The sequence below is a fragment of the Notolepis coatsorum genome, assembly GCF_963971535.1.
Source record: "Notolepis coatsorum genome assembly, chromosome: 2".
Taxonomy (NCBI): Eukaryota; Metazoa; Chordata; class Actinopteri; order Aulopiformes; family Paralepididae; genus Notolepis; species Notolepis coatsorum.
Window position 1 is genome coordinate 170,978,610 of NC_140166.1, and position 25,721 is coordinate 171,004,330.

General features: G+C 42.0%; 1 protein-coding gene across 1 annotated transcript in view; it reads left to right on the plus strand.

Annotated features, from left to right (window-relative positions):
• Positions 1-424: 424 nt before the first annotated feature.
• Positions 425-25,721, plus strand: part of kif1aa (kinesin family member 1Aa) — a gene marked incomplete at its 5' end in the record, with an annotated part of 122,369 nt that continues 97,072 nt past the window's right edge. The window contains 3 exon segments of the mRNA XM_084308731.1: positions 425-530; positions 21,390-21,463; positions 22,785-22,967. Of these exon segments, the coding sequence (XP_084164857.1) occupies positions 425-530; positions 21,390-21,463; positions 22,785-22,967 (363 nt within the window).

The following is a 25,721-nucleotide window of genomic DNA, read 5'->3' on the forward strand; positions in this document are numbered from 1 at the left end:
TAGTTATGCTATATGTAATTATACTATACTATACTATACAAAAACATACATTTATGTGACCTTTGCTTTTTGCTAAAGTGACCTGTAGTGTGTTTGTGTGTGAGAGAGACGAACAATCTTACTGACCCTTAGCTGCCAGAGTTGTACCCTTCCTGCTGACTCGTTGTACAGATCAAAGCATCATCTAAATGTAAATGTAAGCAGCAGCTGATGACTCCACCTGTATCGGGGGAGGCATGTGGTCGTCATCCCCAGGCCGACAGAAGTGCAGCTCAACGACCATGAAGGGGATTGACATAACGACTAAATCGGGGGATGGGAGAAAATGTAAAAAGAAAAACAAGGATAGTATTGATTAAGATTCACTCTCTGTTCTGTCCTACAGACCTCCAGCCTGTAGCGAGGTGCCCCAGAAGGCAGCACCATGGCGGGGGCCTCTGTGAAGGTGGCGGTGCGTGTTCGCCCCTTCAACTCCAGGGAGATCGGGAAGGACAGCAAATGCATCATTCAGATGACTGGGAACACGACCAGTAAGTATCAGTCCACACTATGTCCACTAGTATGTGGCTTAACCCTTTCACTGCCACACGATAGAAGGTTAACCCTTTACTATCACACAACCGACGGTGTCGCAGTGAAAGGGTTAACCGTTTTGGTAGTGCGGCAGTGAAAGGGTTAAAGATCCCCCTATAGGTATATTTTAAATCCTTAAAGAATTACTGTTGAATAACAATTTCCATAAAATTGTTCAATAAAATTCTGAAAATGACATAGCGACATCTCTACACCTTTACCGTCATTGAGTATGCAATGGGTTTATGAATATGCAAATTGGCAACAAGCACCCATTGATGTTTACTAATAATTCCAAGTCTGCAGCGTATATTCTTTCAAGACATTGCCAATGCCTTATCAGGTGTCTGGGTATGCTGAAGGTAAAGGTGTCAGGTTAACAGACATATTGGACAATGAAAGGTTCAACCTATTAGTGACATCACACATGTAACTCAGATTTCAGGGAAGCTCTCCCTCTTCAGCGGAAGAATGTGAAAAAGGTGCTCTGGTGACAAGTTCTGCACAAAAACAACGGGTATCATTCAGTTAAGAACACATTTTGTTTTAGCTCCACTTAACTCATTCAGCGCCAATCACGGAAAAAGTCGGGTTAACTCGCCAACCGTTCAGCGCCAATCACGAGAAAAGTCGGGTTTTAATTGTTATTTCTTTTATTAGCTATATCCATTCATTTTCATCCATCCAGCCTGATGTTATCATTGGGAATGGGTCTGAGCTCGAAAAAGGGCAAATACCGCCGCCTATGCCTTCCAGCCGGTATTGCACTCTATTAGAAATGGTGTAGTTTCTTAGTTTATTTTCTGGGCCGATCTGAGCCGTGCGGGCGGGGTTTAAATACTCCGGCAGGACTAGCGTTTACAACGGTACATCTGCCCCCCCCAACAGCAGTATTTGGAATGGCGATCAGATAATTGGATTATTTCTTTTGCATTACATCAGAGACCAGGTAAGGACTCTATATATAAAATCTTGCATTGATCTGATATTTCTTTCTACCGCGATCGAAGCTGTCTGTGTGTGTGTGTGTGTGTGCTGTTTACCGTTGGGTGCAGGAGGTGGGGGGGGGGGGGGGGGGGGGGGGGAAGCGCCGCGCTACGAGGGCCATTTCAGGTATGCACAAGGAAGGATAATAATGATAATCTAGCGTTGATTTCAGTAAGATTCGATAATCAGGCAAAAAATTACAACGTGTTTAGTGTATTCTATTAGTGTAAAGACGCTATTATCGTGTCTTTTCCTGGGATTACTAAGAATCACCAAAACTATACTCAAATAGTAGTTTGAATTTATATTCAAAACGGTATTAAACGGAAATGTACGGATGAAAAAACAATCTGTTTAGTGCATGTTGACTGGAAGCAACTCACTGACAATCGACGGGTGTATTAGACCCATAGCTATAATATAAGATTTATTTTAAGCACTCGCAAATCTCGCAGTCTCCCCATTGATTAAAGCGATGGCGTTCTAGTGCCCCCTGGCTCATTAAGCGATGGCGCTGGATGAGTTGAAGGAACACGCCAACTTTTTGGGAAATTTGCTTATTTGCCATCTACCCTGCAGTTAGAAAAGGAGATACATACCCTTTTCTTCTCTGTGCATGCATTGGGCTTAGGGAACAGCCGCACCGTTAGCCTAGCTTAGCGTCATTCACTGGAAGTAGGTGTGCCATTGTAGCCTAGTTCCCAACAGTCACAAAATACACTCCAAATACAACTCCAAAACTTTCCTGTAAACATGTTGTGACCTGTGTATTTACCACGTGGAGAATTTCTTTTAAAATAAAATTAGACATTTTAGTTTTCTAAGCAGATATACTCGGAATTTATTTTTGCCGAATCACTGCTGCCTTTTTTGAAAAACAGGGCTTTTGAGGTGATGAAATAAAACAATGTCTATTTTACTGCTGTAAAGCACTTTGGGCTGCAATTATTGTATGAAAGGTGCTATACAAATTAAGTTTATTATTATTATTACTATTATTAATAGCAGTATCCGTTGACCTCATTCACATGGTGGCCATTTTGCTCTTATGTCCTGCTCAGGTTGGGATTCCCACCTGGGAACAGCGTGGAAAGGAATCCCAACCTGAGCACGACTTGAGTGCAAAATGGCCACCATGTGAATATGGTCAATATACCATACCACCAGTTAAACGAGAGACCATAGGGAAGGGAAGGAGAGAAGCAGAATTGTCTATACAGTTTTACATTTCAATGCACTGTATTGAACAGACATTTGTATTTTTAGAATGTACGGTTCTGTATTGAGACGGTTACACCCCTAGTGTGTTGCCGTCTCATTGGTCCCTGTTGTGGGAAGTTTTCATCACTCCCTCTTGTGTTGCTTTGAAATGTGTTGATTGATTGATTGATTGAAAACTGTATTAACAGATTGCAGAATGGGTACAATACAGTACAGCTCAATACACACAATTGTTAAGGGGATGCAGACCAGAGAAAGACTTTCGTCTTGTTTACATCAGGGTCGCCTATTTTCAATTCATAATGACATTTATGACATACATAACATACAGATATACAGATATATATCATGACATTTATGACATACATGACATACAGGTATATAGTACTGTTACATTTGTGACATACAAGATATGCAAATATACAGTACTGTTAAACAGAGATCCTAACAGAAAATATGATGTCCTCGGTAATAAGCCACTCAAGAGGAAAGCCTAATTCAACACAGATTTTAATGTACACATTTATGATTTTTATTTTTTTTTAGATTTCTTTTTAGATTTTTTTTGGCGTTTTATCGCTTTATTTCTACTGGGCAGTCCAGTAGGGAGAGATAGAGGAGGAATGGGAGACAGAGTGGGGGGAAGACATTCGGCAAATAACGACGGGTTCGGGAGTAATTTGTAAGCCTAATCACTGTAGACGAATCACGTAGCAATAGTCGGTTATTGATTATTGATAAGTCATTAAACAATCCTACACAATAAACATCATCGGTTTTGGAAACTGAATCACCCGTGTGAGCAATTTATCTTGATATTATTCATGTAACACAGTCGTGCACTCACTGAGGTGACCGTAATCTCTGGCAAATCTGACCCTGACTAATAATTTATTAACGTGGCAGCAGAATATAATCACATTGATACCATTGAGTATTTACTGTACATAGCTGCCCATGGCTGTGGCTTTGTTGTTCAGCTCTGTGAATACAAATGGAATGTGGCACTCTTGTAAACTCCACAATAAGCACAACACTGCAATATGTTTACATGACAATCTGGAAAAAGCATAAAGATGTGCTTCGAACTAAAGCAAACAAATCAATTAAAATGTGTTAGTGCACATATTTTGTAGAGTGCACATAATTTGTGCACTTGATTCCCCCTAGAAACGTGCCAGTTTGCAGTATCCAATACAGCCTACTGTATTTAATTCTGTGGCAAATTGTATGCAGTCTGCTGGAGAGTTTGTTCTGTTTGACTGCCCTGCATTCCTTGGGATAGTAGATTCTAGAGCGAGAGAGGAGGACCCTAGTCGTTAGGAGACTGGAGAGCTACTTGATATCTAGTCTGCTTAGCAAGGTAAAGCCATCTGTCAATAATGGATGAGGCGTCCTGAAATATTTACAGTTTGGCCTAATTTAGCTGCCTCCCCCTCCTTCCTCATCTCATGGGTGACTAGAGACTACAAGCAGGTCGGCTGATTTCAGACAGTCATTGTTGATGATGCCTTTTATTGTTGCATGACGATGTTAATCCTAGATTAACTGACCATGGCTTGTTTTCCCAGTTTCGATGCACCTTAACGCTCTATGAAGGTTTCTAAGATTAGATTAGATTCAAATGTATTGTCATCATACAGCACAAGTACAGTACAACTAAAAGAGGTTTGGCATCTAACCAGAGTGCAAATGTAACAATAAAGTGCAATAGCAAAATATACAGGTGATTAACACTTTGAGAGCCAGCCGTGTTTTCCTTTTTACCCCCTTGAATGCCCAAATCCACTCCAATGTTAACGTTAATAACGCCTAATCTATGTTTTAAATTATGGCTATGTGTCTAATCTGCCCGTCGCTTATCAAAGACTCATTTTCCAGTCAACATTGTTTGATAGCATTTTGAAAATCACTCGTTTTCGCTGAAAAAACAACACATTCTATGATAATCGTCTTTTACTGGAATATTCTAGAACGTTGTCATTTGTCGGCCTATTTATGAATCGTTTTCAAATAAACGCTAGATAATCGATAGTATATGTGTGCGCACGCACGCTCGTGCCGCGCGCTGATAATCGCTGCTCTTATTTCCTGATGGCTTTTACAGTCAAAACAGCCATATCACATAGGGAAACGCTTATATCCGTGAAAACGAGTCTGATTATCCTAAGACTGATAACATAGATTCCTTACCTGAGATCAGATGGTATCCAAATGGTTTATTCCAATTTCCGATCGCCATTCGAAAAAATCGCTCATTTGATTGATCCATTGTGTATACAGTAAAACACATATTCACCGCGGCACCAAGGCTCCAGAATGAACTCTGGTAGACCGCGGTTACATCAGTGAGAAGTAAAATGTGTAGTCAGAAATCCTTTCTCCCATTCACTTTCATTGAGTCCAATCCAAAAAGGGTGATTTACCATCTGGGAGACGATAGGGGGCGCTTTTTTCACATCTGAGTGTCTGGGGTGACTGGATCTCCAACGGTAGGCTCGCTTGATGCAATATGATTTCAGATCGCTAATAAATAAAAAAATTAAAAAAAACAGAGTATTCTCATGATGGGCATTCAACCCGCGGGGGGTAAACCCGAGAAATCTCGGGCGTGGCATCCAAAGTGTTAAACTGGATATTAATATATAAATGAATACTACTGAGTAATAGTGCTTATCAGATATATACCGTACAGACAGATAAATATATATATATATGGTAAATATATATATTTATTTTAAAATGCAGAGTTATATGGGTTATATGCAGGTGTATAAATAGGTAGGCCTATAGCCTGTGTGTGTGTGTGTGTGTGTGTGTGTGTGTGTGTGTGTGTGTGTGTGTGTGTGTGTGGCTTCTAGTATATGACACATAATTCACATAATAAGAAATTATTATATGCAGGTAGCCTATATTCAGACAGATGTGGATATACTGTATATATATACAGTATACAGTAAATATATATATATATATATATATATATATATATATATATATATATATATATATATATATATATATATATGGTATACACAGCTAAGGTATCCCTTTCAAAAGGAGCTTCTCTGCAAGTGTTTCCCAGGCTATACCTTAGCAGTTGCCTAAGGGTCAGCTCAGCCGCAAAGGTAATTGGAGCTGTCCTTCACTGTGGTGCTGAAAAGTGTATCAGTCGATGCCATGCAAATCGATTGTCTCACTTGTATAGGAGTATGAATGAAGTTTTAATATAACAAGTGTTGTCATAATCATTTTACATTAATCTAATATTGCAGAAGAGGAAGCTATGCCTACTAAAGATCATCTGCTAATCTCTTTAACACTTTCTGTGCCAAGCTGTTTTCTGGGCGACGGCTATGCGAGGCCACGCATTAAACTAATGGAGTCCGTCACCTTGTTTGTAGAGCTATAACTATATTCTATATTATAGCTATGGATACAATACTATGGTCATTTGACACTGAGTTTCTTCCAGTCAAGATGCAAAAAAGAAAGAAAATGTCCATCCATACGTTCCCGTTTTATACCGTGGTGAATATAAGTATGGTTTTAGAACGGTCTAGGGTAATTCCTGGGAGGCTGGTAATAGCCCGCAACGTGTATTATACTAAATGCATTGGCATTTCGTCCCTACACACGCTACAATTAAGAAATCAAATGCATATGATAGGTATTATGTTCCATCATGAATGCATGAAAGGGTGGGGGGGGGGTAATTTTTTTATGCTCTGATCGCCACCAACGGCATACGTTGTGGAGTAACATTACAGTAACACTTTCGGATCGCAATGAAGGTATGCTCGGATCCTCGCAAGATTGATATCATATAGCCCTTACCTTGACTAGGATGTGCCCCAAAAAGAATATTCCAATTATCTGATCGCCATTCCAAGTATCGATGTCCATCGTGTCGCCAACATAATCCATCCCACAACACCGATCGGGAGTATTTGATTATTCTCAATCCAAGTGTTATAACCGCTCGTAATGCCCGGAGAAAAATAGCCGAGCCGGACCCATATAATTGATGCACAGCCCAAGACACAATGTTTCAAAGGGTGCTCGATACCGCCGCCTGGTAGGATGTGGCTGGTACTGCACCTTCGGAGTTGAAAAAAAGGAAAAATTACCCAGAAACAAGAATCTTCGTTTATGGCACTGAAGGACTTAGGCCCAGAAACGAGAATTCTCGTGAATGGCACTGAATGTGTTAAAAGTCAAGACGAGACTTGTGATATGGCTTTTCCAAAAAATAGCAAGAAATGTGCAGTGTTTTCTCTTGATTTGTAGTAAATGTGCAACAGCTGAAGATAAACATGAGTCAAAGGCCTACGGTGTTGTGATGGTCTGCTTGAGGTGACGATATTGTGCTTGTTTGCTGCTGTAAATTTGCAATGATTTGTCAGACATTGGGGGCCTCCGTCATTCAAGAGTTACGCTCGCTTGTTGCATAAATTAAGATTTTGGTTCCATAATGTCCATTCTTCCATGAACTGTAGGAATGATGATGAAAAATACCACTTTGTGAAATAGCGTAGGCCTAAATCCTTTAATGGTAATTTTATATGAATCCAAGGTGAATAATTGAATTGTGCAACAAAAATTCCATCGAAACATTTGAATACCGTAAAATTAGAAGTGTTTAATAGAGCAGGTTTATATTCGCGTGGAACGTCTAGCTGTGGGAACCGCTGCTGCAGGTGCTCCCACCATAATGTGGTGTCACTGCCCGGTCATATGGCTCCTTCCTCTGTCACCAGGGTGTTCTGCTGTCAGCGCCGTCTCTCGTAGTGACGTTAAGGTGGACTGGAGACTTTATAGCCATGCACTCCGCTGGGAAAGTATTGAAAGTGTAGAGAGATGCCATTGCAGTGCCCTTGGAGGAGACATCCTATTGGAATTAATCTCTTGAGTCCAATTCTAAACACACACAACCGAGATTGCAGTGTTATTCGGGTCAGGCGTACTGTATTTCATTGCATCTCTTAAAAAACTTGACGTCCTCCTGCGTCGTTGGCATGATATAGCATGCATGGTGTTTTTATTGTGCTTTTATTCTCCGTCGTCTAGTTAATCCGTTCTGTATTTATTTGTCAACCTTTCTCCATTTTATTTGAAGACCTGTCTTCAGAACTGTCTGCATGGTGAATATCACAATGGAAGCTGTGCTGTAGCTTTAGGTATACTTTACTAATACAACGATGAGGCTGTACTGAAATAACTATAGATCTGCTGTAACAAAATACCATTACTGTTGCGCCTACAATCTGCCTTTTTGTTTGGTCAAATCTTCCGAGTTCTTGGGATTGCCTGTAAAGGAATCTCTTCCAGTAGATGGTAGGCCGCTCAGCAATGCATCAGGAACAAGCAGGGAGATGTAAATGAGGAAAGAAAAGTGGTTATTAAACAGCAACTCAGAGGGTCTATAGTAGAGCCAGTGGTCACATTCTCACAGTTCATTTGACAAAGACAAAGACAAATCCTATATCTTTGATGAACATTGTTGCTCAGCTGATAGAGTTGTGCCCTTCCTGATGGCTTGTCGTACAGAACTTGTAAGTCGCTTTGGATAAAAGCGTCAGCTAAATGACTAAATGTAAATGTAAATGTACAGGTCAAGTTCTTCAAGTTCTTTAATAGTTGTCATACAGAAGTACAGAATACTTTCATACATACATCATACATACATTTCTGCGGTTTACCTAATCGAGTTAAATTCAATTTCACAGATTAAATCAGGTTTACCGTCAGACGACGTGCTTCTAAAGACAACTCCCATGCCTCTCTGATGCCAGCCTCGGCCGGCGCACACAGACACACACACACACACACACACACACACACACACACACACACACACACACACACACACACACACACACACACACACACACACACACACACACACACACACACACACACACACACACACACACACACACACACACACACACACACACACACACACACACACACACACACACACACACACACACACACACACACACACACACACACACGCACGCACACACACATTCTCACAGAGACAGCAGCGCTATTCAGCACAGCAGATTGTTCTCCGCCACACAGAGTCAATGGCTCTGGCTCTGGATGTGGAGCAGGCTGTGTGAGCAGACTGATGTCATGAAATAGCCCAGTGGTAGCGATGTCTGGGGGGGTGTGGGGGTGGCAGTGTGTGGGGGGGGGGTGTAGAGAGAGGCAGGGTATAAACGGCCCCTTGTCTTTTATAGTCTGGGCCAGGGGAAGGAAGGAGAGGGAGTGGGGTTTGCTTTTGTGTCTCTCTCTCTTTCTGCTTCGGGCCCCATGGCACCCGCGGATGGGTCAATAGCCTGGTCCCCACAAAGGAGGGAGAATGGCAGTGATCTTGTTAAGTGACAGGCCTGGCCAGGGGATCTCTACTGCCACGATGCCAAGCTTGATTAACATGCAGCAGACAGACCTGGAGGAACCAGAGGCCTCCTCTTTTAGGGGACTATCTATCAAATAGAAGATTCTTGGTTGTTGGTGATTTTGTACATCAGATCCCACTTTTACTCAATATAATCCTTGCTATACTGTACTTTAACCACAACGAATATATTTACTGCATTTCTATGGCGCTTCACGAATACCAGGCACACAAAGCGCTTCACATGGAATGACTGCGTACATTTTTCAGTATAGGTGGCCCCTGGTCATTGGGGATCAAACCCTTAACCCTGGCAGTGTTGGGGCGGCTAGGTGGTGTAGTGGGCAAGGCGCTCGCCATCAACGCTGGAGACGCTGGGTTCGAATCCAGCTCTCGGCGTTGCTATCAGCTTGGCTGGTCGTTCATACTAACACAATTGGCAGTGTTAGGGGTGGGAAAGCTGATGGGTGGGTCCTGGGCGTTGTGGACAGCGACCCCTACAGCTCGGTCGGGGCGCCTGCACAGCGAGGGTAGGATCTGGAGGTAGTGTGACCTTCCACACGTTACACTCTCCCGGTGAGAATCTGCGCTGCCAGGCTGGCTGCTGGCTGGCTGCACATGTGTCGGGGGAAAGCATGTGACAGTCTCCGGCCTCCTGGACCAACAGTAGGGGGAGTGCGCAACAACCAGGAAGGCGGAATTGGCATAACGACTAACAGTGGGATGGGAGAAAAATCGGAAAAAGGAGGGGGGGGGGGGAGATAATAATAAAAATTAAAACCCCTGGCAGTGTTAGTGCCTTGCTCAGAGCGCCAGGTACTCCACCTATATAGAGTTACAGAGGGCCACAATAATCCCATTTATCCCCCACCCCAGCCCGGTGTGTTGAACACAGCACCTCTGATAGCAACAGCAGCTCTCTCCTCCAGTCTCCGGCAGGCCTGCTGACGTGGCCAAACGCTCTCTCTTAGGCTGCGGTTACACTAACGGCCAGTTTTCGTTTAGTTTTCAGGGTCAGTTTAGCTTTTCAGAACGCAACGTAATGGCAGGCAAGTTAGACATAGTTTTTGCCTCCTGAGCACAGTGATGTATATACATGTAGTACAATGCCAAAGCAGTAGGTGGCAGTAGGTGGCGATGTAGTTCAAACATGAAGGCAATTTTCAACCAATCAGAAAAGTTTAATGTGCCAATACACTTCCTGCTAAAAATCAACAATCCACCATCTAGCCAACGTAGCATTTATTTTTCAGCAAAGAAAGTGCAATAAAAGTGCAATAAACAAAACGGATACATTCACTGTGTGTTCTGCCTCTCATTTGTTGATGAAACAAAACTAACATCAACACAATTGATCACCAAGACAATGGTGCCATGTAATCTGCGCGAGCCGGATACGGAGCCGTTGTTGCTCAACGCCCATGCGCAGTAGAGACCCGCACGGTTATTTCCAGTGTTTACAGCATAGCTGTCCCAAGTAGCTGCGGCTACCATGTGTTGTCAAGTTATTGTTATAAGGAGCCCAGTCCAAGCTACAACAGTCTGCATTCCCTTAACAATTGTTTGTATTGAGCCGTATTGTATTGTACCCATTCTGCAATCTGTTAAATAAAGTTTACATCCATTCATTCTGCTAGCATTAACGTTACCAAGCTGCTAGCCACAATGCTATACTGTTATACTGGCATATCCCAATCACGTTAGCACGTAAGCTAACAAAATCGGCGGCGATCTTTTTGTGAGACTAAACTCCGCTCTTGGTGGTCAATTGTGTTGATGTTAGTTTTGTTTCATCAACAAATGAGAGGCAGAACACACAGTGAATGTATCCGTTTAGTTTATTGCACTTTTATTGCACTTTCTTTGCTGAAAAATAAATGCTACGTTGGCTAAATGGCTCACGCGAGGCATTTAAAGATGGTGGATTGTTGATTTTTAGCAGGAAGTGTATTGGCACATTCAATATATATACATGTATATACAATGTATATACATCACTGTGCTCAGGAGGCAAAAACTATGTCTAACTTGCCTGCCATTACGTTGCGTTCTGAAAAGCGAAACTGATCCTGAAAACGAAACGAAAACTGGCCATTAGTGTAACTGCAGCCCAAGACCTATATCAAGCCCCGCCCTTTTTTCTTGACTCCCGGACAAACGTTGTCACAATTAGACCGCAGCTCATAATGACGAACAATCGTGATAATTAACAATGAGTGATTCATCGAGACTCACTCGCATTCATCAAGATGTGTTGCAGTTCATTGAGGTGCGTCAGCGCACAGGGGGGGGGGGGGGGGTCAGATGAGGTCCGTACAGGCGGCACAGCAGACGTAGGTGATGAGGGGAAGGACCGAGCGTTGCCAGGGCGGGAGCATCCAGAAGCACCTGCTCTCGCAGGATATCATTATATCCCATCTAATTAAATTCAGCCCTTGTCACATCCAGACCAGGTGCCGTCCATAAACTCAACACCTGGAAATTAATGATTTGTTTTCTGTCATAAAAACGGAGCAGCAGGGAGAGAGAAGGGGAGGAACGCAGCTCAGGCCGGCCTCTCTGGAGGAGGGGTCACAGCAGCAGAGTGTCGTCAGCCCTAGGACTGTCCGTTTGCCCCTCAGAGAATACCATTCCGATGTGAATAGGTTGAAATGAGGCAAATACCAATGAAATTCGAATGTTAACAATAACATTTGCATATTATTACCACATCAAAGCAGGCGTAAAATCCTCACAATAAACTAGTTCATTGTCTGTTGTTTTTTGCTATTAAGGGTAGCACCGATCCTATTGTTAGGCATTGGGCTGTGCTTTGTAACACCCCTTTATTGGCTTGCATTGTGGGCACTTTCTTTTTCCAAATTCCCGAAAAAGGGAAGAACCAGAGATCCAGAGATGCGTTTTCAGTTCACCTCATATCAATAACATTTATTAATTTACATTCGACTGGCGGTTTGGTATTCAAACGCATATTTCTTTCAAATTCAAATGAAAGTGGAAATGTTGAAATTCATCGTGACAGCCCCTACCAGTTACCGAATGTGATTAAAATACCCAACCCTGCCAGGCCGCTCTCCATGACCCTCATCTGTTCCTTCAATCACTGCTGCTCTCAGGTAATTGCTTCGTCTGAAAGCAGGACACATCTCCCTACAGGGGCCTTGTACCGTGCGTGAGTCATCGCAGAGACAGAGATCAGCAGAAGAAGAGAGGATGCCATAGATCAGGACTCCCTGGGAGGAGAGATCTTGTAACTCAATGGGACCTCAACATAATGCCTAAACAGAGGAGAAATAAATCAAAACCAATAACTACAGAACCGTAGGTCTAGGGAATAGTGATGTCTTTATACCTGCTTGGGATTGAGATTTCCCCGTGTGAGAGTGGTTTGGCGTGGTTTTTACTTGTCAGATTTGGTTTAACGGGTGGTTTAACGGGTGGTTTTCGATCGTGTAATAAGAAATAAATCCAGATTTTGAGCCGAGCTTGGAAGCAGAGACAACCTTGTGATAAAATATGCAAGCCAAGTCACAAGTACCTCCCCCAGATCAGCTGCTCTTTAGCTGGCCAGCTCCTCTGGGTTTTTCATACTTCACTAATTCATATGGGTATCATTTTAATTCCTGTGTCTACACAGTACGTTTAATCTTAGCAGTCACAACGTCTTCTGTTTTCTTATAGTAAGCGTTTCCTCTACATACATTTAGCCACAGTGGACCACCACAGCAAGAACATCACCACTACAAGTAGATAAAATAGAGAAAGATTAAATAGAGATGAATCCAAGCGTTATACATGTAATCTGGCTCAATTTCCCTCAAAAAGCACATTGGCCCAGTGCTTAGATGTAGTGCTTTTAATCATAATGGAGAATATGAACAGTGTTAGTGCTCTGACCTCTGACCTCCACTAGAACCAAAACTAGGACCAGAGAGCGATGGGCATGGAACAAACGGCACAAAATAACAAAGTTTGTCAGAGGGAAGCAACAGTTGTGATTGGAGGATCCAGAAAAGAGGGCAGGGCTTGAGATAGGTCCATTATAAAGGAAACAATGCGTTATATTGTACAGTACATCACATTATGCAGGTTTATATATATTTATATTGTACAGTACATCACATTATGCATATTTATTAGAAAATTCAATCGCAGCACTATGTTATCAATGAAATTAATGAATATTATCAACAAAAGCAACGGAATTGTTTCTGTATAAACATTTATAAAACGAGGCCTATTTAGCCAAAATATGTTGCCAGAATATGAAAAGAAAATGCGTTCATGTGTGCTTTGGCGGAGATCCGCTTCTACTCTGAAAGTCCAGCCTCACAGAGGTTGTTGGTGTTGGTGAAAAGCTTTCTCAGTGCAGCATTACACAACACCCACCCACCCCCTCCTAATGTACAGTCCCCTCCCCATCATATGTCTATACTCTGTCAGGATCTATGGGTAACAGTACTGTATATTTGAATACCGTATATGTCACAAATGTATCAGTACTAAATACCTGTATGTCCCTATGCCATAAATGTCATGATGTCATGTATGTTGTGTATGTCATAAATGTCTATATGAATTGAAAATGGGGGACCCTGATGTAAACAAGACAAACGTCTTTATCTGGTCTGCATCCCCTTAACAATTGTGTGTATTTATTGAGCTATACTGTATTGTACCCATTCTGCAATCTGTTAAATAAAGTTTTCATTCATTCATTCATTCATTCATTCATTCATTCATTCATTCATTCATTCATTCATTCATTCATTCATTCATTCATTCATTCATTCCTTCATTCATTAATTCCTTCATTAATTCATTCATTCATTCGTTCGTTCGTTCCGGACTGATATCCAGAACTTTGCGAGGGCCTGTCCAGTGAACTTGACTTTCAGTAGCTCGTCGCACTCGTCGCACGAATTACCCCAAAATCTCCGCTGATCAACCTGGAGTGTCACTAACAGAGTTTCGTAATCCAGCTCATTATCAGCACATTTCTCTGCCAATCGGTTGTTTTTGTCTGCAAGGAAAATCTGCGCTTCTTCTCTCTGAGTTAAAAAAGGCGATTTATTACTCTGCCTCGAGATAGCCATCTCACTTCAGTGTGGTATAGCAGCTGGTTATGTGCAGAGCCCATTTCATCGCGACCAACCGGCACCGCTTCTGACAACAAACCTATCCATTGCGAGTCCAGGTTACACACAAAAGACCACACCCCCGGCCCCCTCCCGCGATTATACATGCACCGGATGTAGTGAGATGTGTATTGGAATACTGTGTGTCGGGCTCCGTTGATGAAGGGGCGAGACATGGCAAATACATACAGCTGCTGGGTGGAAAACTCGATCTGAGTTTTATATTTTTTTTTGCCAATGTGCGACCCCCACTGTCACCTACCCGCGACCCCACTTTGGGTCGCGACCCGTAGTTTGAGAACCGCTGGTCTAGACATGATAAAAGATGGGTTTAAACAGTTGGTTTTTACGGTGCACTTATGTTTTTACAATTAAGTACCTCAGATGAACAACCATACGACTCTGTTTTAAAATTTACAAAGGAACAAAATTTTCCAACGTTATTATCTAAAGATGGTAAGTCAGAGCTATACGGCACCTCAGTGCGAGGGTGCAATCACCACCACGCCGGGCCCAGCTGCTTGACGAAAGGCTGCTGCTGCCAGACACCGGACATCAGAACGGGATGACCGTTCGAGACCCGACGTTATCGATAGCCGTAATGGATGGATCCTGTCCAGCGCTGAGTCGACAGTTAGGCCAAGCCGGGTGATGTCACGATGAGTCACACACGCTGAGACTCGGACGTAATGTTGCAGTAAATGTAATTCGTTTTACGGTATGCAGAGCTGGATGCAATACATTTGTTAATCTAAAAGGTCTAAGGGGGTGACATGTGCTTAACTTACAGCCAATTTAGAGAACAGCCTGAGTGGCTGCCGGGGTCTGAAAGCTGGTCTTGTAGAGTCGTTAGACGGCTGTAACCTCAGGGGTGCCTCGGATCTATTGGAGAAAAGGATTAACTAATGACTTCTCTATAGCACCTTTCTAGAACCATGACACACAACAAGGTGTTTCACAGTGGAATGAAAATGTATATACGGTTGTATATATCGCTGTTGCACTTTACTGCTACATTTGCACTCTGGTTGGATGCCAAACATCTTTCCATTGTACAATTTGAATCGAATATAATCTTATGTGGCCGTACTCAAGAGTGCCACACAGTCTAACCCACTGGGCAACACCGCTGTTGACACGATGACGCCGTGTGTCATTATGATGCCTCACAGACGCGCGTGGATGGGAGAGAGTACTGTACGCCACTGTATGTGTAGGTAGCATGCGTGTGTGCATGTTCTGGCTGCCTTCCAGTCATAGCGTACTATCCAGGATACATCATGCCATTGTAAATGAGGTCTCATCTATTTTGTCATGGCGAGGAATGGCCCTGAAACCCTAAACTCAAGTCAGCCGCGCTGGCCTATATATTCCACCCGGCGTGGCGGACGGGGGAGACGATGGTGTTTGTGCTCTCCTAAGTGTACTTAGCCCTGCGGCATTTCTTCTTTCTGGTGCTATCGACCACATCTCTGCATTAGGAGACAAAATGGTGTCTGGACCTCGGGGAGGAGGGAAGAGAGAGGCACATGAGCTATTAGATGCCGTCGGTAGGGTAGGGAATCGGATGCACAGATACAGTACCGCTCTGCCGGTGTTGGATATCTGTCCGATCTTGGGTTAAAATAGGGTATCTGTGTCGGAGAATCTCCTCAATACTAAAATCTGATACTAAGAAACTCAAACATCTAAGCAAATTGTGACTTGATTTGCTGCGTTTTTAACACATAGATGCATGTTAGATCTCTCATGTTAGATCTCTCATGTTAGATCTCTCATGTTAGATCTCTCTTTTTTTGTATCTACTTTTTTCTCCTCCTTTTTCTGTGATTTTTCTTCCATCCCAATTTCCTCTCGTGCCAATTCTCCCTCCCCTGTCCTGATCGTTGCTCGCATGTGACCCCCACTGGCCGGTTGTAGGGAGGATAGAAGCCTTGCATCACATGTCCCCTCCGATACATGTGGAGGCAGCCTGTCACTTCTTTTCACCTGCCAGCGCGGACTCTCATTTGGCGAGGAGTAACGTGTAGGAGGCTCACACTGCCCCCGCCATTTTCCTGTCTCTGCTGTGCAGGCGCCCCAACCGACCTGTAGGAGTCACTGTTTACAACGACCAGATTACCACCCATCAACTCCCCTCCCGCTAACTCTGCCAATTGAGTCAGTATGACGGCCGGCCCAAGCCGGAGGCAACGCAGACAGTCATGTTAGATCTCTCATGTTAGATCTCTCATGTTAGATCTATCTAATGGAGAAGCATTGATTATCATCTCAATCATTTTTGTCCAACAACCCCAAACTGATAAGTTTAAATCTATACCGCTCAGTAAAAGCGATGGATTGGCTTTGTAATCGGTATCGGCTGATACCGAAAACCCAGTACTCTGAATGGGTATCGGCAGTGAAAAAGTGGTATTGACCCGTCCGTAGATGTCAGAATCACAAGAATCCACATCGATGTTATTTATGTATTCATTTCTCTGTTCTCCGCCGCTGAATTTAGCTCAAACTCCAAAAGGTCACACGTCAGAATTGGCAGTGTGCCCCCGAATCCTCGGATGACACGGGAGAGAGAGAGGGAGAGAGGGAGAGAGAGAGAGCACCGTTTTTTGCAAGCATTTTCAGGAAACGCTGCATGCTCATTCCGCCCGGCGTCCCCGGGGGGGGGGGGGGGTTCATCTACAGAATTCATCATCCGATATCGCTCCTCTCTGACTCCCCCGCTTTTAGTGCATGTGGTCGTAAAACGGCTCATAAAGAGGAGCATGAGAAAACATTACCCCGGCATCACACTACAGTGGCGCGCCGCTCTTCCCGCGTGTAAACGCCCTGTCATCGCAAACGAGAGGAGGGTTGATTTTCTACGTACGTGGTCCTTTATGGTTAGGAAAACCTCCCATCTTTATTTCTCGCACGGCGCCGATAAACATGACGGTCGTCAGCAGACGGAAGGATCTAGGTGCAAAGTTAGGAGACGGAGCATAGAAGATGTGTGTTGATGATGTGTGTGTGATGATTCTATATGTTCACGCTCGGAATAGCAGGGTTCCCGGATGTTTGTTTTTACACCAGACGGAGATGTATCTCCTTGCAAAATGAATGTGAAATAAAAACAAACCTTTATCTGTTTACATATAGTACAGTATGTACATATGACTGTTTGTTGATGAGGCTCCCTTCAGCTTCTTTTGTGGAGTTGACGTCCAGGCACGTGCTTTGGGTTATTATTATTATAAAAAATGGTTCTGAAGGGCAATGCCCATGGTCCTTATCAAGAATAATTTAAACAATTAATAATATTATAAATAAATAAAAATATTTGAATGCCCGTCTGTCTGAGGTGCATGTTTATGTTGTGCGATGCATCGCCCTCCCTCTTGGAATGACGGGCCCATTAGCCAATAGAAATCTAGCACAAACTCGACTCACGTTTGCCCATCTGTCAGCTGATATTTGATACATGTGCCCTTTTTCAAATTTGAGCACCTGCCCCTCTAAAGGTCTCTGCACGGCCCTGTTGACGTCCATTCAGTCTGTACATGAGATAGCCTGTACTAGGGCTGGGCAATATGACCAACATATCATATTGGTCAGTTTGTGACGGTATAGTTTTCGAGTGCAAATTACATTGTGATATGACGTTTTCTTTTTTTTTACTTTTTAAATACTGCTGCAAGGAATACTTTTTTGATTATCTTAAAAATATAGTTTGTATATATATATATATTTTATATATATATATATTATATATTTTCTATATGTATATATATCCTGGTAGTAGAGACAGTATTGCTTCATATCTTGTACATCAAGAAAATGCTATTTTCACATACCGTAATTCTTCAGAAAATTTGAGCCTTTAGCTCGTCATGATGTAAATGTTTGGTACTTGTGAATGACGTGTCATGAATACAACACTCATAATTTTCATGCATTGTAGAGCCAATTGCTCTATGTACAGTATAGTCCATGTGGGTGAGTGACTCAAAGAACGAAAGTCATCCATGGTGTCACATCGTAGGAGATTTAACGTATATAAAAAAAGTATGCTTTTCTGAACCGAACAACAATATTCAATATTCAACAATAGTTCAACAATAATAACAAAAATTGTGGCAATGGGTGTGTGACAATTTTAGTTTTTTACACACAAAATATTTTTGAATATTGTTGAAATATTGTTGAATATTGAATATTGTTGTTCAGCTTTTTAAAAGAGACTCAGATCTTCTCATAAGCTCTGCATAGTGGTGTTTGCAGCCTTGTTACGTAGGCCTAAGTTACACTTTTAAGGCAAATGGTTTGATCAGGCTTCTTAGAGTGAAGGATCTTCTCTTATCTTCTGTAGCCAGACTGTTGCTGGTTACACTGGGAACCTCTCTGTGAACAGATGGAAGGAGAATAACCCCACCGTGTCCTTCACATATCAAGACCTCGCGATCCACCGGCATGAATCAATAAATCCTCATTTCATAGGTCAAACCTCATTGAACCTAAGAGCTGTTAAGATGGAGAATCTGTTCCTGTGACTCATGTGTGCTTACGTGGATGGAAAGCTTTTATGGTTGGTGATGAACTGAAGTCAAAATTAAATGGTTATGGTGGTAAAAGGACTGATACAACCCATGTGTCATACTCCACAATCAATGATGTCACGATGGAAAACGTGCATATAGATTCTATACGATCTAGATGTAGGATCTTAGGTTCTTGTTTCCTCTGCTCGGCTTCATAACACAGTAACAGTGAGAATAGATGGAAATTCAGAGTGTCAGCATTCTGCAACCTCATTGTAACATAGATGTATAGACAGGACTGTGGATGTGCGCTAGCAGGGCCGGACCTAGCAGGGCCGGTGCCCTAGGCAACTTTTATAAAAAAAAGTATTAAATGTCTAAATATCGGTTGCCGATATAGAACGGGCTGCAAAAACTCTGCCCAGCAAAAAATTTAACAATAATAATAATATTAATATTATAATTTTGTATTAATAATATATATATTTTTTTCTTTTAGCTGGGAACAGTTTTTGGGGCCCCCCGTAAGCAACTGCCTATGTCGCCTATAGGAAGCTCCGCCCCTGCGTGCTAGTGTAGACGACTTTGGTGGAATTGCGTTGCTAGGGAACAGCTTGGACCCAAGTTAATTTACACTGCAGCAGGAAATAAACCTGAGTCCATTTAGAATGTTTATGTTGTTACTGGTCTATTGCATGGTGGGAAATTAACACTAAATGCTGTGTATATGTTGTCCGTGGCTGGTTCGTCTACTCTACTATAGACACCTCTGCTAGTAAACATCACAGACTCTAAACATTTAATTTGGCTGGTAGAAAATAATGAAATTGTCTGGTGAATTTATCATGAGTCCACCAGGCACCGAGGAACAGCTTGTTTCCTTCCCTGAAAAATAGTATTCCACCACGGCCAATAAACCCCCTCTTATCGTCCTTTTACAGTCAATAATATAATTTCATAAGACGTGAGTTTTTCAGTGGTGCATGGTGCAGCACTGGATTCAGTCAGATCTAAAGTGGGACTGTGCACATAGATAAATGTGCAGAGAGTCTAACACAGGGTGCACAGTAACATCTAAATAACAGTAGAAACATTTTATGATTAGTTGTGTACAGGGCAAAAAGCAGAGTATTGCCAAACAGCTTGCAGAAATGTTGTTTATTTTTAGCTCGTAGGATGAGAACCATAGAAGGAGATAATGGACTACTTTAAAGCAGATGTGTACCGGTATTTCTATTTCGTAAAACTGTGGAATTCTCTACAGAATGATTTAAAGAGTTGTATCAATATCTTTCAGTTCAAGAAAATGTATAAAGAAAGAATAATTAGACTTTATGAAGTTGAGGGGTAACAGGTTTCCGTATGACTCTATTTTTCTTTTCTCATGTTATTGTAAGTATGGATAATTGTAACTGACAGACCATCTATTTCTATTATTTATTTTTTGTTTTTTAGTAAGGGGCAAAATAACTTAATAAGATTTCCTTTTTGGTCATGGTATGTGCAAATTGAGATGTGATTTGATTATGAAACCATACTATTTTATGGAACTCTGCATTACCATGAACAGAACACATTTAAATGAAATTAAATGAAATTAGGCTATTTATCCCAATATCCTTGGATCCATTTATCTGATAAGTTCGGAAGGAAATCAGCTCCTTGACCAATACACAGGCTTCTGTGTTGACAGTTACAGTTTCCAGGCATTTTGCTCCAATCAAAGAGTATTACATACTCAGGGTTTGCACAAGGTCCTTGAAGTGCTTAAAGTGCTTGATTTCTTTACCCAAAAAAGTCAAGGCCCGGAATTCCTTGAAAACAGCAAATTTTTTAACAAGGTGCTTAAATTCAAATCAACCATTCGCATTAAAGGTTTTGTTCATCCATGATAAAATTGTTCTGAATCAAGATTTTTTTTTCTTGGAAATTGGTTTTAAGCCATAAATATTGGATCCGATTTTTCTTCTATAAAAAACAGCATTTAAAAGTGAATTGTATCCATTTAAATGCCCTTTTGAATTTCATTTAGCAATGTCTGTGGGAACCTTGTATACTGTATGTTACGGTTCATTTTTCTAAAATGACGATTTGCACATTTCCTGTGTGATGTGTCCATTCACCAACTCCGCGGTGAATGTATACTGTATGTTAATCGGCGATGAATGTGCACATTCCCCATCCGGATGGAGAATGTGAGATTTTACTGATCAGTGTGGGTGAAAAATACACATTTACAGCAAAATCTCACATTTTCCAACCCGACACAGAATGTGCAAATTACCCGGTTAACGTGCCTATTAACAGCAGTTGGTGAATGTACACATTTCCCAAGAAATGGTGCAACATCGCTGTTTTTCCACCACATTTACCGTAACATACTGTATTTATATCCAGACAAGTCAATAGGCATCTCCAACAGGGCAGGAAGGAGAGGTGACTCTGGACGCGGTGGCTGCTGTGTGAACATGTCGGCTCAGATCCGGTTTCACGCGGACAGCCTCAGCCTCCCTCTGACCTGTGTTCTCTGTCCCCATCTTTCAGCCATCATCAACCCCAAGCAGCCCAAAGAGAGCAAGAGCTTCAACTTTGATTACTCCTACTGGTCGCACACCACGGTAAGTACTAACACACACACACACACACACACACACACACACACACACACACACACACACACACACACACACACACACACACACACACACACACACACACACACACACACACACACACACACACACACACACACACACACACACACACACACTGTCCAAGAAACACACATTTTAAATGCTCTTATTTTAAATTCAATGATTAAATGATGACATAACTAATATTAAGATATTTCGGAGGTGGTTCAACATGGCTTTGGAGTCGTGGAACAGAATCTTGCTTGTTGTTTGACCCCTTTTTAAAGTGTCCAGGAAGATTTCGCCAGGCTGTACTGTCACTGTGTGCTCAGTGATGCAGTGAACAGGGTGACAGTACAGCCTGGCGAAATCATCCTGGACACTTTAAAAAAGTGTACACTTCTCACAATCCTCCTGGACACTTTTCACTTAAAAATTTTACACTTATTACTGTACATTTGACTGTATATTTCTGTATATTTTTGGCTGGATAGTTGTATATTTAAGATTTTAGAATGTATACATACCAGAATTTATATCCCGGACTGTATTAAAATACAGTCCGGGATATACATTCTGGTATGTATACATTCTAAAATCTTAAATATACAAGATTATAAAGATTATTCTTTATTATATTTTATTCTTATTTTTTATATTATTATATTTGTATTCCTATTTTAGTCCTATTGACTACCTAAATGTTTATTGTTGTTCAATGTGAACGATCTGTAGTGCCGAATTTCCCTCGGGATTATTAAAGGATTTCTATTCTATTCTATTCTATTCTATTTTATTACTTAACTTGTGCAAACCTTCTAGATTAATTCCACAACAGCTAGCCCTAATCTTAACCCTCATGGATATACCGTACACCTAACCTCACCTAATATATGCATAACCTAAACCTACTGTAAAGCTTCGCTAACCATAAATAGCCCCTTTCAAAGTGAGGACTGGCCAATCAGGTAATTTACTTTCCCTCTCACACACACACACACACACACACACACACACACACACACACACACACACACACACACACACACACACACACACACACACACACACACACACACACACACACACACACACACACACACACACACACACACACACACACACCTACACACATACACACATACACACATACACACACACACACACACACACACACACACACACACACCATGACACTTTAATGGTGTCAGTTTCCAACAAATGTGTCTCAGAAGTGTCTCAGTCCGCGGGTCAGTCAAGGAGGTGGAAGACTCACGTCGCTCGTCGTGTCCTCCTCTGTCCACAGCCCGAGGACATCAACTTTGCATCCCAGTACATGGTGTTCAAGGACATCGGAGAGGAGATGCTGCTCCACGCCTTCGAGGGCTACAATGTCTGCATCTTCGCCTACGGCCAGACGGGAGCTGGCAAGTCCTACACCATGATGGGCAGACAGGAAGTTAAAGAACAACAGGGAATCATTCCTCTGGTAGAGACGCCGCCATCCCATGCTGTGTCTGTTTGATCACATTTAACTGAACTGCAAATTAATGTCCCTCTTAAACAAGCAATTTAACCCTGTGTTGAGTCTTAAAACAAGAGGGAAAAGGGTGAGATAATTTCTCTTGTTTTTTTGCTAATAAGGTTGTTTCAAGGATTTGATCTAAAACAAACAACATTTACAAGATATTTTCAATTGTTTTTATTTGTTATTCACATTATTATTATTATTATTATTATTTTTTTTATCTTACTTATGTTATTTTAAAATAATATAAGTCATATTTTTAAAGGGATGATTCAGATTTGAGGAACCCCTTGTCCTATTTCTTACTCCCCAATGAGGACGTCGACGTTTTCTTAGCACAGTCCTGCTCCTCATGCTACAAACCAATGCAAAGTCAATGGGGACAACCTTCTGTCCGCACAAGCTGACTGACGTTTACTGAAATCTACTTTGTGTGCACTGTGGAGTAGATTTCAGGACTGCAGGTCGACCACACTGACTTTGCGTTGGCTTGTGGCCAACTAACTGGGGCCTGTATGAGGAGCTGCATGGATAGTGAATGAATGCAAGAATGAATGATCATTACATTTATATAGCGCTTTTCTAGACACTCAAAGCGCTCCCCACAATGTAGGGTGGAAATTGCCTCCTTCACCACCACTGGTAGCACACAACCTTGGGTTATGCAGGCCCCATGGCTGCCATACACTGGCACCAGGCACACATCACACTACACAATTGCTGAACGGCTCAGGAGACAGGGATTGATATCAGCCGATTAAGGGGGAGGGGGATGATTAGGTGGCCTTGATGTCAGAGACCTGATTGGGAATTTGACCAGGAACGTCGGGGAACCTCCTACTCTTTGCGATAGGCATCCTGGGTTCTTTAACGACCAAATTCATTCGGGACCTCGGTTTAGCATCTCATGCGAAGGACGGCACTCGCAGCTGTATGGTGTCCCTATCGCCGTAACAGGGGCATTGTTACTGACAAGTCCAGAACCGGTGATCTTCCGATCATCAGTCCGGAGCTCTACTCATGTAGCCATGCTGACGGATTGTGCTGAGAAAGAATTCTACTGCTCATAGGACTGATCTTGACTAGTTGAATAGTCGATTAATCGATCAAAAGGAGCGTAGTCGACTGCCAACCTCGTAGTCGAATGCAAAAAAAAAAAAATATATATATATATATATATTTTTTTTATCATTCTTTTCAAAAGCAAAGAGGCCTAGAAGCGTGGCTAATGCTAATGGCGTGCATACCAGCGAGGCTAACTGCCTAAGAAAAACGGGCACAGAGGCACTGAAAGAGGATTTCCCCGTCTAATGAACACAAATATCAAGATGTATCCATCAGTGGACCAATTGCATGCTTTTGCAGAGGACAAGAAGCCTTCAATCAACTCCTTCAGACATCAAGCACCCCCCACAGCCCAAATGGAATGATCCAAAAAAAATGAAGAATTGAATTATTATTATTTTCTTAAATTTTTTTGCATTCAGGGGTGGGGGGGGGGGGGGGGGGGTATCGGCAAATGTTGGCCAATCAAAGTCGACTATACAAATCCTTAGTCGGGGACAGGCCTACTGGGAAGAGATATAGCTATGGTTCCAAAAATCTAAACTATCCCGTTAAGACTCATTACAAGATTGAATGACTTGTTAAAGGGGCACTTAACCAAAAAACAATGCAGATTTATTATGCACATAATCTCACACATATCCAAAAACTCTAAACAGTTTTCCACGCATTCATTTAGTGTGACAGTTATTGAGAATACATTTGTTTGAATATGGCCACCAGTGATGTCATCGGTGACATTGAATCCTTGTGTTGTGTTAATTACAGCTCAATTAAATGATAAGGTAGTAGTCCCTATAGGTATTGCTAAGTAATTTACTCTAAAATACCTGTCAAACTAAATGTTTTTGGGATGTGTGTGAGATTATGTGCAAAATAAATCAGCATTGATTTTGGTGAATTGTCCATTTTAGGGCTCATTATAAGATTGAATGACTTGTTAAGATGGTCATTACCTTTGCAGTGTACGATGCGGTGTAGCTGTGCTGATGATGCGTTTGATTGATTGATTGAAAAGTTTATTAACAGATTGCAGAATGGGTACAGTACAGTACAGCTCAATACATACAATTGTTAAGGGGATGCAGACCAGAGAAAGACTTTCGTCTTGTTTACATCAGGGTCCCCCATTTTCAATTCATCATAACATATATGACATACACAACATACAGATAGACAGTACTGCTACATCTATACATTTATGACATACCAGATTTGCAAATGCAGTACTGTTTGTGATACAAAAAGTGTCCAGAAAAAGAGTGTATATACATTTGACGTAGAAACTGTACATTGGAGGAGGTTGGGTAGGTGGGGTGGGGTTGGGTGGGTGGGTGGCGGGCTGTACATTGGAGGGGGGGGGGGGGGGGGGGAACACTGTACATTGGAATACTGACAAAGCCATACTTGGTCATTTACTGTACAACTGGGTTAGGACATTTGTAGGGGCCAGTTTCGAATTGCGAAACGTGTTTAGTCCCTTGTTTGAGCCGAATCTGGGTTTAACATGATTTGTGGAGCTCCCTCTGGTGTTGTGATCGTGGTATTCACTGACCTTTGGGAAGTATTTTGACATGTACATGGGTACCTTGGTCTTGTATCTTGTAGACCAGGCCCATTGCAAGTTGCTGTACTCTGTCATCTACTCTA